This window comes from Schistocerca cancellata, chromosome 3 (genome assembly GCF_023864275.1).
Source record: "Schistocerca cancellata isolate TAMUIC-IGC-003103 chromosome 3, iqSchCanc2.1, whole genome shotgun sequence".
NCBI lineage: Eukaryota > Metazoa > Arthropoda > Insecta > Orthoptera > Acrididae > Schistocerca > Schistocerca cancellata.
In genome coordinates this window covers 383,053,260-383,069,549 of record NC_064628.1, presented here as the reverse complement: position 1 = coordinate 383,069,549, position 16,290 = coordinate 383,053,260, and the positions used below count along the sequence as shown (strand labels likewise).

The following is a 16,290-nucleotide window of genomic DNA, read 5'->3' as shown; positions in this document are numbered from 1 at the left end:
TTACCTGACGAGTGTAATCCGAGAGCAAGAAAAAAAATTACTCATCATGCAAAGTGACTCTCGTGATCAATTTAATTAATTAGTCTGTTAGTTTGATATCAATGACGTACCGCTGGGCGGGTGGAAGCAAAGGCGAGAGTACCACGAATATGATTCGCGAGTTGGAGGAATAATCGGGCATTTTTTCTTCGGTGCGAGATCTTTTAACGAAATTTCAATCTCCCCTACACAGGGAGAGATAACCGTCGTAGTAAAATCAGTTATATAACCGAATTTACAAAGTGATAGTAGTATAATCCTGATATTTACAACTCCTTTGTGCTGCTACCATAAGGGACATCTTAGGTGGTGAAGCATTTGGTCACTTCGAGAGAGTTCGAAAGTGAGGAAGCATTCTGTGACAGTGGTATAGCATGTTCCTAGTGCTCTGTCATGACCTAAAATCCACTTTCATATTCAAGTCCTCTGGTGCCAGATGTAGCAGATATTAAGCTGACAAAAACAGATTTTTACCTGATGAGAGAATACTTAGAGGAAATATACCCTATGCCATATTGTTGTACACGTTTTCCACAACAAATATCGATACTTTAGTGATGTGAAAATTCGCGAATGCACCGATTTCTCCTGTCTTCGAAAATAACTCGTATAAAGGAGAGGAATCAACATATTGGGTGAGATATTCAAGGCGTATGGACAACAACATCCCTGCCTTGGATTCGCTAAAGTGGGTTTTTTGAGCTGGAGGGAGTATGTCGGGGTGGAATTGCAGTTACAACTACACGACCAAGCCGCACATTCTTGTCTTGCAGTGTCTGCAGCCAGCGGTCGACCAGAAGCCACAACTCGGTGGCCATTTGCGACAGAGCAGAGGTGGTTTCTGAGGTTGTTGTTGTTGTGGTCTTCAGTCCAGAGACTGGTTTGATGCAGCTCTCCATGCTACTCTATCCTGTGCAAGCTTCTTCATCTCCCAGAACCTACTGCAACCTACATCCTTCTGAATCTGTTTAGTGTATTTATCTCTTGGTCTCCCTCTACGATTTTTACCCTCCACGTTGCCCTTCAATACCAATTTGGTGGTCCCTTGATACCTCAGAATATGTCATACCAAACGATCCCTTCTTCTAGTCAAGTTGCGCCACAAATTTCTCTTCTCCCCAATTCTGTTCAGTACCTCCTCATTAGTTATGTGATCTACTCGTCTAATCTTCAGCACTCTTCTGTAGCACCACATTTCGAAAGCTTCTATTCTCTTCTTGTCCAAACTAGTTATCGTCCATGTTTCACTTCCATACATGGCTACACTCCATACAAATACTTTCAGAAACGGCTTCCTGACACTTAAATCTATACTCGATGTTAACAAATTTCTCTTCTTCAGAAACGCTTCCCTTGCCATTGCCAGTCTACATTTTATATCCTCTCTACTTCGACCATCATCAGTTATTTTGCTCCCCAAATAGCAAAACTCATTTACTACTTTAAGCGTCTCATTTCCTAATCTAATTCCCGCAGTATCGCCCGATTTAATTCGACTACATTCCCTTATCCTCGTTTTGCTTTTGCTGATGATCATTCTGAGATATCAAAGGACGCCGACTTCTGCTCCGTGATCGCTGGACTGTCCAGATGAGGACGCTCGGTGCTCCATGTGGGTAAATGAATAGCGAGCTACTGTTCAGTAAGTATTTGATTTCGTGATTGTGTGGGTTACGGGTCTGTCTATTCACATGGGAATGGACCACATCACTCTTATGCTGTCACCAGTCAGTAGTTCCCACCTTGGGGCGCTGGGATCACTCGCTAGTTTTCTGCAAACCTGGGCCAATGCTTCCGGACGTCACGAATAGCAGATGCGCCGTTGCAACTGTCCCGGCGAGGTGCAGTAAGGGAGGTTTTTTTTATGACACCATGCATCTACTCGGAGCTGTTAGCAGGTGCTTGTTTTACAGAATCTGTTTACAGTATACTTGTTAGGCAACGATTTTTGCGATCTTTGTGGAATGTTTCGGTCTTTATTACATATGTTTTTGTGATATGTTATTCCCACTGCCACTCTGTAGCGTTGTAGTCAGAGCAGGACATAACATCTGATGTTTGTGTCAACAGAAAGCTAGTGCTTCCTAGAACCTCTTACCTGTCGGCACAAAGGATTGCTGTCTCCTGACTCCTTGTTTTGGGATTGGCGCGACTTTCGTTCTGGGGTGCCACGTGATCCAGCCCTCCGTGCAGGCTTCTCTTGCAACCCGCACATGTGAAAATACAAAAGGCAGCCGGCGCAGCTACGGTTCCCGGCACATCTGGTCTGCGGTCAATGTGAAGACACGATCGGAAGGGTTTTCACCAGGTATGGGTTGTGGTGCTGGAGGGAGGTGTTCGTATAGTCACTTGTCAGTCCATATAGGACCTCAGATATATGACGAATGTTTTCCCACAAATTGCAATATTTCACAAACTCACTCAATCTGATGAGATATTTATCACCAAATATGCAAGCGATCACTTGAAAGTGCCTTGATAATTTTTCGGAACTATTGGGTTGTGGGCCTGATGCAGTATGGATTTTGAGCTAACTGCACCAGTATCCACCAATAGCATGTAAGGTAACATCATAAGAGTGGGGGTACCATAATTGAGTTATTTGCCACCAAGGAGGAGCCATGTCTCTTGCAGAATGATTAAATAAAGAATATGCAGCAATATATCACTGACACTGATTTCAGTTTCATGTCATGAGATGCTTCCTCTCTAGCACAGGCTAAGTATTTACCCACCAATTTATAGGTGGCTGAGAGGAGGCGGAAAGGGGGGGGAGGGGAGAGGACTAGGGGATTTCCCAGAGGGGGGATTAATTAATTGATCAATTTAACTAACTAGGCAATTAATTTCATATCAAAAGTGTGCTTTTATCGGCAAGGGGAGGAACTGTTGGGGATTTCCCAGAAGGGTGGGTGAGGAGCAGTTGGATGCAAACTGGATGGGTATTTCTCAGAATCGTGGATTATCTCAAGAGGATAATACACCACTTAACAGAACAATAGGTTAAGGGACCACTGGTTGAGGAAGGGTAGGTGTCACATGAAAAACCACTTAGCAGAACAATAGGTTTGCCCCTAAATGTATACTTGCCCCTGAATGTATGCGACCTGCACAAAGAAATGCATAACTCCATTTGCCCTACAACTGACATGGCAGTATCTAAAAGCACCATGTATGAGTATTCAGCATCTTGGAAGTGTTGTGTCCGATAGCTTGGGAACCTACCAACTGACCACATTCAAATGCATTGATACTGTGTGTCTTGCCCATCCTGTGCCTGGATGTTAGGCTGATGGCCTGCTTAAGACCTGATGATATCAAATTGACATGAAACACTGAGCTACTCCTTTTCTTGTAGAGTGATCTCTCTCTAACACTACTGCTATATATACATCAATGGAATGAAAATTAATTGAATATACACATGAACTGCACTCTTTTTTATTTATTTATTTATTTACACATTCAACTCAAGAAATAAAGCCCACTATTCCCATAGGGCAATCATAAAAAGAAAAGTGAGGGAAGAAGCAGAAATTTTACTGACACAGCGTGCGAGAGCAATAATACACAACTGCAAAACAGTGAACAATATCCACAAATTAGCACACAGTTACACCTGTACAAAAATTGAAGTTTCAGGTTACATGCACATTGGTCTAACGTCAACGATACCTCTCATAAATTTCACAGACATGCATAATATTTTCAGTCAAATAAGTGACTTCGTCTTTTATGGCAAAAACTTCACTTCCATTTTTCCCTGTAGCTGCTGTTTCATAAACGTAGTCCCTCTCCTAATATCGATAGTAGATGAGAGTGTGTTAAGCGTACAACAGTTCCCTCTGAAGCGAGCGGTGACCTGTAGTTCCTTTCACTGTGTTAGCAGTACCAGTTAGATGTTTAGCAAATTTTTGCTAGAGACCTTTATGTGATCTACCTTCTTGGTCTATCATCGAGACAAATTACAGCATATAGCACTGCAAACAGGAAAGCTAAAGTGGTTAAAAAAATTTCCCTCAATAGAGGATTCGATGCGTTTCTGCGAATACAAGTATCAGGGCGGTGAACAAACTTCCGTTTCCTGTGCGATCACGAGATGTGCACCCACTCGGTGACGGACTCCATCGAGTCGCCTTCGTCTTCTTCCAGGTCGGCCAGTTGTCCGGTGTTGTACAATTGCTGTATAGTTTCCCGACCGACACCTCTTCGCAACCCGTCGCTGTACCGTCGCACTCCTGCCATCGTCAGCAAACTCGGCGCGTCCAGGTTTGACCTGCGGACAATTGGACTCTGGAGGACTCGACAGGAAAGTGTGGAAAGACTGACAGTGAGCTATACGCCTAGGACAATTTACACACCACACGTAAGCTAACTTTTGTGAAAACTGCAACAGCGAGAAGAACATATGTTGCTGAAATGAACATTATACCACAGATTGGATACAAAATAAACAAGAAATCAGCAGACATCTTCAGTGTAACCACCAGGCTGAGGAGGTTAGAAGTTTTCTGGGGGTGGGGAAAAAAGGCAGGAAGTGCTGAAACATTCATTAAAAAAAATTGAGCACCTACAAGGACAGGAGAAAGTGAAATAAAACTTCGCAGTTGAATGGTTGTGAGGTTGTATTTCAGCGATTACATGAAATTAAATTAACAACAAGTTGTTTACCCCTTGATTTTGGATGTTTGTACTGATTCCGATCGGAAGAGAATTTTTCAGCTGGTGTATCATCCCTCAACTCGTGGTCTTGAGGTAGCGTTCTCGCTTCCCGAGCACAGGGTCCCGGGTTTGATTCCAAGCGGGGTCAGGGATTTTTCCCTGTCTCGAGATGACTGGGTGTTATTGTGTCGTCTTCATCATTATTATCATCATTCATCCCCATTACGGTCGGAAGAAGCAAGGGCAAATTACCTCCGCTAGGACCTTGCGGTGCGGGTGTCCCACATCGTCCCCTACGCTCCTCGGAGTATGGGACGTCATAATCATCATCATCATCATCATCATCCCCTGAGATAAGCTGCCCAACAACTGCTGTACATAGCTGACTCTCGATATTTGGGAGACTGGCATTGGAATTGAATGATGTCTGAGCTGGTCTCTTGTTGGGGTACTACTGTGATCCATTCGGTAAATATGTGATGGAGAATGCAGTTTGCCTCAAGTGTTGATTCTCTTGACTTGCTCTATAATGTTCCGCGAAATGAAAGTCGTCTTTCCTCCAAAGATCGCACTGTAAGATCTTCATCGTTTCCGTAAAATTTAGTCTTAACTAATGGTCCAGGTATTCATGCAACACACAAATGATCCATTCTGATGTAGGATAAGTCAGTGTATAGCAAAATATAATATTATGTGACTTAATTTTACATTAGTTACACTATTTTTACACTAAATATGCATTAAGGTATAATGAACAGGGTATATTTTGCACAAGTGGAAAGAGAACATATTTTAAAAGTAGAAACAGCAGATACTGTACAGGTAGATTGATATTGATATTACAGTAGCAGATCATTAAGGTACTTAACTGCTAGTAACGTTTATGTAACACATCAGTAGGTACAGATAAAAATATTCATTTTGTTACCTGAAGGAAATCGAGAACAAGCTGACTTGAACTTTGTCATGTCATCTATGGATTTAATTTCTTTGGAAATCTTATTACAAATAACTTTCCCCTATTACAGGGCTCCTTTTTTATTTTAACTGGTGTTCACTGGCTCTGTATGAAAATTACCTTTTTATCTTGTGTTGTCGGAGTGATTAATTTCATTTGTTTGGAAGAGATTGGGGGTTTCCACTGCAAGTTTTTTCACAAAGCAGCTCCATCTCATAGACATAGATACATGAAAGTGGCAGGATTTCCGGTTTTTTAAAGAGTGCTCTACAGGTTTCGTTCCCTTTTACACCTTCCATGCTTCTTGTAATCCCTTTTTGTAGCCTAAATACGTCTAGTTAGATAGCTAGCGTAATAATACATGCCGCCTGCCCTGACTGCGGTATAGCTCTTTCAGTTTAGATTTGTGGTGTTACGTATAGTTTTCGTCTCTCTTTTTTTTATACTCATAAAGTACTTCCTTGGCACTGACAGGCGCTCACTCGACAGTTATCATGTCTGCTGTCGTCTCATTTTCTTTTGTCGCCAAATAAGTGAGGATAGGAAGGGGCAGCTGCTTCTCGTCTTCTCCTGCTAGCCGTGGGATAGAGCGGACGCCAAGAAAGATGTCCTCGTGACTTTGTACCATTATTGTCAATAAATTCGTGAGTTTTAAAATACAATAATTTGGACTATATTATTAAACTATCCTGAATAATTATTTTTCATACATGTTTAAGTAATTCAAGCAGCAGCTGCGGCAGCAGAATCAGAAAGGATAAAAACAAGAAAAATGTACTAAACCTAGCTTAGTAAACGTAAACATAGACGCCTTCACATCTTTCAGTCATGGGGCAGCAATCCTAGAGGAAACCAAAGTATTTCTTGTTGGAGCCCTCGACATGGACTGGGAAACAGACATTAAGCAACTAGTTTCTTTAGGGTAAGAATGGACAGTGTTGTGCGACAAAACTGGAAAATTACAGGGACAGAATTTGTATGAAATGTTATGGGCATCGATACACTCAAGAAACTGAATACATCATTTCTACACGTGAGTAACTTAGAGTTATTCAGTCTTGATCATAGGCTTGCACTGCACAGCTGATTCTTGTTAATAAATTACTGGCCATTAAAATTGCTAGACCAAGAAGATATGCATATGATAAACGGGTATTCATTGGACAAATATATTACACTAGAACTGACATGTGATTACATTTTCACGCAGTTTGGGTGCATAAATACTGAGAAATCAGTACCCAGAACAACTACCTCTGGCCGTAATAACGGCCTTGATACGGCTGAGCATTGAGTCAAACAGAGTTTGGATGGCGTGTACAGGTACAACTTCCCATGCAGCTTCAACATGATACCACAGTTCATCAAGAGTAGTAACTGGCATATTGTGACGAGCCAGTTGCTCGGCCACCATTGACCAGACGTTTTCACCTGGTGAAAGATCTGGAGAATGTGCTGGCCAGGGCAGCAGTCGAACATTTTCTGCATCCAGAAAGGCTCGTACAGGACCTGCAACATGCGGTCGTGCATTATTCAAAGTGCCGTCAATGCGAACAAGAGGTGACCGAGACGTGTAACCAATGGCACCACATACCATCATGCACGGTGATACGCCAGTATGGCGATGACGAATACATGCTTCCAATGTGCGTTCAGCGTGATGTCGCCAAACACGGATGCGACCATCATGATGCTGTAAACAGAACGTGGATTCATCCGAAAAAATGACGTTTTGCCATTCGTGCACCCAGGTTCGTCGTTGAGTACACTATCGCATGCGCTCCTGTCTGTGATGCAGCGTCAAGGGTGACCGCAGCCATGGTCTCCGAGCTGACAGTCCATGGTGCTGCAAACGTCGTCGAACTGTTCGTGTAGATGGTTGTTGTCTTGCAAACGTCCCCATCTGTTGACTCGCGGATCGAGACGTGGCTGCACGATCCGTTACAGCCATGCGTATAAGATGCCTGTCATCTCGACTGCTAGTGATACGAGGCCGTTGGGATCCAGCACGGCGTTCCGTATTACCCTCCTGAACCCACAGATTCCACTATCTGTTAAGAGTCATTGGATCTCGACCAACACGAGCAGCAGTGTCACGATACGATAAACCGCAATCGCGATAGGCTACAATCCGACATTTATCGAATTCGGAAACGTGATGGTACGCATTTCTCCTCCTTACACGAGGCATCAAAACAACGTTTCACCAGGCAACGCCGGTCAACTGCTGTTTGTGTATGAGAAATCGGTTGGAAACTTCCCTCATGTCACCACGTTTTAGGTGTCGCCACTGGCGCCAACCTTTTGTGAATGTTCTGAAAAGCTAATCATTTGCATATCACAGCATCTTCTTCCTGTCGGCTAAATTTCGCTGTGTAGCAATTTTAATGGCCAGTAGTGTATTAATAACGAACCGTCACTGGTGTAGTAATACACTATTATTATGTCAAGATCAATTTGAAAGGTCCCACCACTATCATTCTGAATGATAAATCCCCAAAGAGTTGTTCCAATATCATGACCTAAAAAGTGTAAATATCTTATGTAACGTTAAAGGCAAATTCTGGAACATGGTGATCATATCAACATTCCACTCAGCATCTGGCAAAACACGGCGAGCAATGGCTGTAGGTAGCTGAGTATTCTGTGTATACTAGTATACAAGAAAATCATCAGTCGCAAGTTTAATGAAGGCAGTCAGAATTTGTTTGGTTAAAGGAAGAGAACTCGCATACTGGTAAGCACGGGAAGGCTCAAAGCAGTGACCATGTGCCATGTGTCATGCTGTTTCCCCTCTTTGATTTAAATATTGGTTGATTATTATTCATCTCAGTTCAGTTAGATAACAGAATGCACATGTACATTCAGTTATTCAGAATTAAGAAATTTCAAAAATATAGTCACTTTTTATTCGGAAGCATTTCAACTGCAACAATTTCAGTTCACTCTTCACTATAGTTTTAGTATTATTCTGGCTGTTCTCCACTGTTTCGCACGAAAACGACAAAAATTTAGATTAACGTCGTAGATGAAAATAAGCGTTCCTTATCATTCACGAGACTGTTACAGGAACCACTGCAGCCACTTCATATCAGAACATTACTTCATTTACAAATCCTTATTACTACCTTATCATCTTTATTACTAGTTAGTTTTCTTCCCCTCATCACGTTCCCCATGTTATACTTGTCGTCTACGTTAATACCACACTTTCTATTAATAATATTCAATGCAGCAGTGTACCCCAGAGATCTGACTGCCTCCACGTGACCCACCGGCTCACTAACTACATGAAAATGCACGCGCGATCGAATCATAAATCTCACATTGTTACGGTACTCAACGAAAATCTGCCTGACTACAGTACCAAGCAACGTGACCTAGGTAGATGCGGTACGCTTGCATATGTTATCCAAAGTGACATAAGCTTTTACTGCATGTACAGAGAAACTAAGCTCCTAATTCGTAAGTTCTATATACACTCCTGGAAATTGAAATAAGAACACCGTGAATTCATTGTCCCAGGAAGGGGAAACTTTATTGACACATTCCTGGGGTCAGATACATCACATGATCACACTGACAGAACCACAGGCACATAGACACAGGCAACAGAGCATGCACAATGTCGGCACTAGTACAGTGTATATCCACCTTTCGTAGCAATGCAGGCTGCTATTCTCCCATGGAGACGATCGTAGAGATGCTGGATGTAGTCCTGTGGAACGGCTTGCCATGCCATTTCCACCTAGCGCCTCAGTTGGACCAGCGTTCATGCTGGACGTGCAGACCGCGTGAGACGACGCTTCATCCAGTCCCAAACGTGCTCAATGGGGGACAGATCCGGAGATCTTGCTGGCCAGGGTAGTTGACTTACACCTTCTAGAGCACGTTGGGTGGCACGGGATACATGCGGACGTGCATTGTCCTGTTGGAGCAGCAAGTTCCCTTGCCGGTCTAGGAATGGTAGAACGATGGGTTCGATGACGGTTTGGATGTACCGTGCACTATTCAGTGTCCCCTCGACGATCACCAGTGGTGTACGGCCAGTGTAGGAGATCGCTCCCCACACCATGATGCCGGGTGTTGGCCCTGTGTGCCTCGGTCGTATGCAGTCCTGATTGTAGCGCTCACCTGCACGGCGCCAGACACGCATACGACCATCATTGGCACCAAGGCAGAAGCGACTCTCATCGCTGAAGACGACACGTCTCCATTCGTCCCTCCATTCACGCCTGTCGCGACACCACTGGAGGCGGGCTGCACGATGTTGGGGCGTGAGCGGAAGACGGCCTAACGGTGTGCGGGACCGTAGCCCAGCTTCGTGGAGACGGTTGCGAATGGTCCTCGCCGATACTCCAGGAGCAACAGTGTCCCTAATTTGCTGGGAAGTGGCGGTGCGGTCCCCTACGGCACTGCGTAGGATCCTACGGTCTTGGCGTGCATCCGTGCGTCGCTGCGGTCCGGTCCCAGGTCGACGGGCACGTGCACCTTCCGCCGACCACTGGCGACAACATCGATGTACTGTGGAGACCTCACGCCCCACGTGTTGAGCAATTCGGCGGTACGTCCACCCGGCCTCCCGCATGCCCACTATACGCCCTCGCTCAAAGTCCGTCAACTGCACATACGGTTCACGTCCACGCTGTCGCGGCATGCTACCAGTGTTAAAGACTGCGATGGAGCTCCGTATGCCACGGCAAACTGGCTGACACTGACGGCGGCGGTGCACAAATGCTGCGCAGCTAGCGCCATTCGACGGCCAACACCGCGGTTCCTGGTGTGTCCGCTATGCCGTGCGTGTGATCATTGCTTGTACAGCCCTCTCGCAGTGTCCGGAGCAAGTATGGTGGGTCTGACACACCGGTGTCAATGTGTTCTTTTTTCCATTTCCAGGAGTGTATGTTGCCCAATAAAGCCAATTTACACTACGCGTCAAAGGAATGTCAAGCGACAGCATCATCAAAGTTTCTTAACGATAAAATAAAATTTCGGAACAGATGTTGATGATAAAGTTTTTATGGTAAACTGCTGAGGCGTGGAACAAGAGGAAAAATGGTGTCGAAATACCTCAAATTATCAGCATTATTTGATAGCATGTACCATGAACCATGGACCTTGCCGCTGGTGGTGAGGCTTGCGTGCCTCACCGATACAGATAGCCGTACCGTAGGTGCAACCACAACGGAGGGGTATCTGTTGAGAGGCCAGACAAACGTGTGGTTCCTGAAGAGGGGCAGCAGCCTTTTCAGTAGTTGCAAGGGCAACAGTCTGGATGATTGACTGATCTGGCCTTGTAACACTAACCAAAACGGCCTTGCTGTGCGAACGGCTGAAAGCAAGGGAAAAATAAAGCCGTAATTTTTTCCCGAGGGGATGCAGCTTTACTGTATGATTAAATGATGATGGCGTCCTTTTGGGTAAAATATTCCGGAGGTAAAATAGTCCCCCATTCGGATATCCGGGCGAGGACTGCTCAGGAGGACGTTGTTATCAGGAGAAAGAAAACTGGTGTTCTACGGATCGGGAAGGTAGGTTAGAAACTTTAAAAAGGGAAATGAGTAGGTTAAAGTTAGATATGGTGGGAATTAGTGAACTTCGGTGGCAGGAGGAACAAGACTTCTGGTCAGGTGAATACAGGGTTATAAATACAAAATCAAATAGGGGTCATACAGGAGTAGGTTTAATAATGAATAGGAAAATAGGAATGCGGGTAAGCTACTACAAACAGCATAGTGAACGCATTATTGTGGCCAAGATAGATACGAAGCCCACGCCTACCACAGTAGTACAAGTTTATATGCCACTAGCTCCGCAGATGACGAGGAGATTGATGAAATGTATGATGAGATAAAAGAAATTATTCAGATAGTGATGGGAGACGAAAATTTAATAGTCATAGGTGACTGGAATTAGACAGTAGGAAAAGGGAGAGAAGCAAATGTAGTAGGTACATGCGGATTGAGGGGAATAAATGAAAGAGGAAGCCGCCTGGTAGAACTCTGCACAGAGCATAACTTAATCATAGCTAACACTTGGTTCAAGAATCATAAAAGATTGGAAGAAGCCTGGAGATACTGGAAGATGTCAGACAGATTATATAATGGTAAGACGGAGATTTAGGAACCAGGTTTTAAATTGTAAGACATTTCCACGGGTAGATGTGGACTCTGACCACAATCTATTGGTTGTGAACTGTAGATTAAAACTGAAGAAACTACGGAAAAGTGGGAAATTGAGGAGATGGGACCTGGATAAACTGACTAAACCAGTGGTTGTAGAGAGCTTCAGGGAGAACATTAGGGAACGATTGACAGGAATGGGGGAAAGAAATACAGTAGAAGAAGATGGGTAGCTTTGAGAGACGAAATAGTGATGGTAGCAGAGGATCAAGTAGGTAAAAAGACGAGGGCTAATAGAAATCCTTGGGTAACAGAAGAGACATTGAATTTAATTGATAAAAGGAGAAAATATAAAAATGCAGTAAATGAAGCAGGCAAAAAGGAATACAAACGTCTCAAAAATAAGATCGACAGGAAGCGCAAAATGGCTAAGCAGGGGTGGCTAGAGGACAAATGTAAGGATGTAGAGACTTATCTCATGAGGGGTAACATAGATACTGCCTACAGGAAAATTAAAGAGATCTTTGGAGAAAAGAGAACCACTTGCATGAATACTAAGAGCTCAGATGGAAAATCAGTTCTAAGCAAAGAAGGGAAAGCAGAAAGGTGGAAGGAGTATATAGAGGGTCTATACAAGGGCGATGTTCTTCAGGATAATATTACAGAAATGGAAGAGACTGTAGATGAAGACGAAATAGGAGATACGATACTGTGTGAAGAGTTTGACAGAGCACTGAAAGACCTGAGTCGAAACAAGGCCCTGGGAGTAGACAACATTCCATTAGAACTACTGACGGCCTTGGGCGAGCCAGGCCTAACAAAACTCTACCACCTGGTGAGCAAGATCTATGAGACAGGCGAAATACCCACACACTTCAAGAAGAATATAATAATTCCAATCCCAAAGAAAGCAGGTGTTGACAGATGTGAAAACTACCGAACTATCAGTTTAATAAGCTGCTGCTGCAAAATACCAACACGAATTCTTCACGGACGAATGGAAAAACTGGTAGAAGCCGGCCTCGGGGATGATCAGTTTGGATTCTTTAGAAATGTTGGAGCACTTGAGGCAATACTGACCCTACGACTTATCTTAGAAAATAGATTAAGGAAAGGCAAACCTACGTTTGTAGCATTTATAGACTTAGAGAAAGCTTTTGGCAATGTTGACTGGAATACTCTCTTTCAAATTCTGAAGGTGGCAGAGGTAAAATACAGGGAGCGAAAGGCTATTTACAATTTGTACAGAAACCAGATGGCAGTTATAATAGTCGAAGGGCATGAAAGGGAAGCAGTGGTTGAGAAGGGAGTGAGACAGGGTTGTAGCCTCTCCCCGATGTTATTCAGTCTGTATATTGAGCAAACAGTAAAGGAAACAAAAGAAAAATTCGGAATAGGAATAAAGATCCATGGAGAAGAAATAAAAACTTTGAGGTTCGCCAATGACATTGTAATTCTGTCAGAGACAGCGAAGGACTTGAAAGAGCAGCTGAACGGAATGGACAGGGTCTTGAAAGGAGGATATAATACGAACATCAACAAAAGCAAAACGTGAATAATGGAATGTAGTCGAATTAAATCGGGTGATGCTGCAGGAATTAGATTATGAAATGAGACGCTTAAAGTAGTAAATGAGGTCTGCTATTTGGGGAGCAAAATAACTGATGATGGTCGAAGCAGAGAGGATACAAAATATAGACTGGCAATGGCAAGGAAAGCGTTTCTGAAAAAGAGAAATTTGTTAACATCGGGTATAGATTTAAGTGTCAGGAAGTCGTTTCTGAAAGTATTTGTATGGAGTGTAGCCATGTATGAGAGTGAAACAAGGATGATAAATAGTTCAGACAAGAGGAGAATAGAAGCTTCGAGATGTGGTGCTATAGAAGAATGCTGAAGATTAGATGGGTAGATCACATAACTAACGAGGAGGTAATGAATAGATTTGGGGAGAAGAGAAATTTGTGGCACAACGTGACTAGAAGAAGGAATCGTTTGGTAGGACATATTCCGAGGCATCAAGGGATCACCAGTTTAGGTTTGGAGGGAAGCGTGGAGGGTAAAAATCGTAGAGGGAGACCAAGAGATGAATACACTAAGCAGATTCAGAAGGATGTATGCTGCAGTAGGTACTGGGAGATGAAGCAGCTTGCACAGGATAGAATAGCATGGAGAGCTGCATCAAACCAGTCTCTGGACTGAAGACCACAACAACATTTGATAGCAACAATTTATACGCAGAAACACATCGGACAATATTTGTAATGGAACGCATTGGGTCTGTTTACCTTAGTTATTATGTCTTTTCCACTCTAAGTACCAAATAATGTAAAAAACTAATGTATTTTGCTCCTTAAATACAGCTGACTTTCCCACTGTTAAAAAAGCATTATGTAATTAAAACTGGTTCACAATTTATGTTCTTATTTGTAAACAGGGTAGGCTTTATCTTTATACAGGTATTGTAAAACCTAAATGATCTTTCGCTTTCAGACATCTAGCTTTCTTTTACAACAACACTTCATGGAAGAATGGCCCAGGTAACCATTGAACATTTGCACTGTGTCACGAAAACAAATCGAAACAATAAAATGAAGACTAAGAACAGTACTGTAAAATGAATGAATGCGCCAAAACTGCACTATCTGATCGAAAGTGTCCACACATTCCTACATAGTGCGGAACTGACCACCTGATGTCACGTGAGGCGGACCCCGGGTGTTAAAGGAGTCTTGTGTTGCTAGCAGAGAAGCAGTAATAGCAGAAGGGGTCTGTCAAGACAGGTCAGTGGCTTCGAATAATGGGTGTCGCCTGAGTGACAAATCCATCAGGGACATTTTAACCTTTTTAAGCTGCCCAAATTGACTGTTCGAGATGTTATTGTGAAGTGAAAACACGAAGGAATAACCACAGCTAAACAAGATCAAGTGGACCTCATATTTGCCCGTTAGGAACCGTCGAGGATTGCGGATGATGGTTGTAAAAATTGCGCGAAATCAGCGGATAGATACGGTCGTGAGGTCCAAAGAGCTAACGACAGTCCAGCTAACACAACAACTTGGTGTAGGAAGTTAAAAGGAATGGGGAGAGTGGTCGAGCAGCTTCTCATAAGCCACACATTTATGTAGCACTGCTAAGCGACACTTGTGGCGGTGTAAAGAGTGACCTTACTGGACAGTGGATGACTGGAAGCAAATTATTTCGAGGGATGGGTCATGTTATATCCTGGGGCACGCTGATGGAGGAGTTTTGGTTTGGCGAAAGCCTAGAGAACCGTTATGTGTAGTGTCAACAGTGAAGTGCAGAGGAGATGGGTTATGATATGGGGGTGCTTTTCGTGGTTAGGGTGTGCTACCCTTACTGCGCTCAAGAAAACGTGGAAGGATACAAACACATGTTACAGCATTTGCGCTGCATACGGTAGAGGAATAGTTTGGAGACAATGATTGTTCGTATCAGCATGACAATTGCAAGATCCCCTCGCTCCTAAACTGATACTGTTATTACTCGGCTTAGCCGCAAATCCGTAGATGGTGGTGTATGTGACGTACAGTATAACTGGTCAGCATTTCCACCCGGAATTTGCGAGTGTAAGTCGGAACTTCCTTGATACGCCTTGGTGGGTCGTGTCGTCAGATTTCCTCCGACCTGTGCGCGGTGCAGCTCTCGTAAATGTCGTCCCGTGCAGATTCTTCATTGGCGCATTGGATATCTCTGTCGATGGAAGCTAATTATCTGAAATTGCTGTCGATCAACAACGGGGTATCTATTTACTCGAAATTAACATTCAGAATGCCGTAATATCACTTTTATTCCTATTAGATCAGCAATTAAACACTCATGCCACAAACTACTCGTAACCGAGAGCATGGCTACCATCGACCAAGACAGGAAGAGCTCTTAACGCCGAGCCGGCCGGAGTGGCCGTGCGGTTCTAGTCGCTACAGTCTGGAACCGAGCGACCGCTACGGTCGCAGGTTCGAATCCTGCCTCGGGCATCGATGTGTGTGATGTCCTTAGGTTAGTTAAGTTTAATTGGTTCTAAGATCTAGGCGACTGATGACCTCAGAAGTTGAGTCGCATAGTGCTCAGAGCCATTTGAACCATCTTAACGCCGACTGCCGACTTTGGCGAGCAGTCCGTATCTCTTACTAGTTTCGTCACAGTTCGTGGATTTCCGATCAAGTTGGTACTTACTAAGATATGCATTTGTTAATGAACGGGTGTGAATTTTAACGAGGCAAAATTATGATAAATAGTTTTAAACATATAGAGGCTCCTCTTAGTATTCATGTTGTCATAAATGACTTTAATTATTAAATATAAATAAACAAAATCGGTGACTTTGGCCCCAAGATGGCGGTACTTACCGTCATGTATATTTCCCTGGCTGACGCTTGTTGCTACGGTCCAGCGCCGAGCCCCACCCCACTTCGCGCGACATATGGTCGCTTCGTCACCTAGTCAGCGTGGCAAATGCTCTCCGACTCATGGCCTGCCAAGAGTCCTCAC

The 16,290-nt window shown here is 43.7% G+C and overlaps 1 protein-coding gene across 1 annotated transcript in view; it reads right to left on the bottom strand.

The window, feature by feature from the left end:
- Positions 1–4,131: 4,131 nt before the first annotated feature.
- LOC126176319 (MTOR-associated protein MEAK7-like) overlaps positions 4,132–16,290 on the bottom strand; it is a 132,994-nt gene continuing 120,835 nt past the window's right edge. Inside the window, exon 6 of the mRNA XM_049923469.1 lies at positions 4,132–4,315. Within this exon, the coding sequence (XP_049779426.1) occupies positions 4,132–4,315 (184 nt within the window). The remainder of the gene's footprint in view (positions 4,316–16,290) is intronic.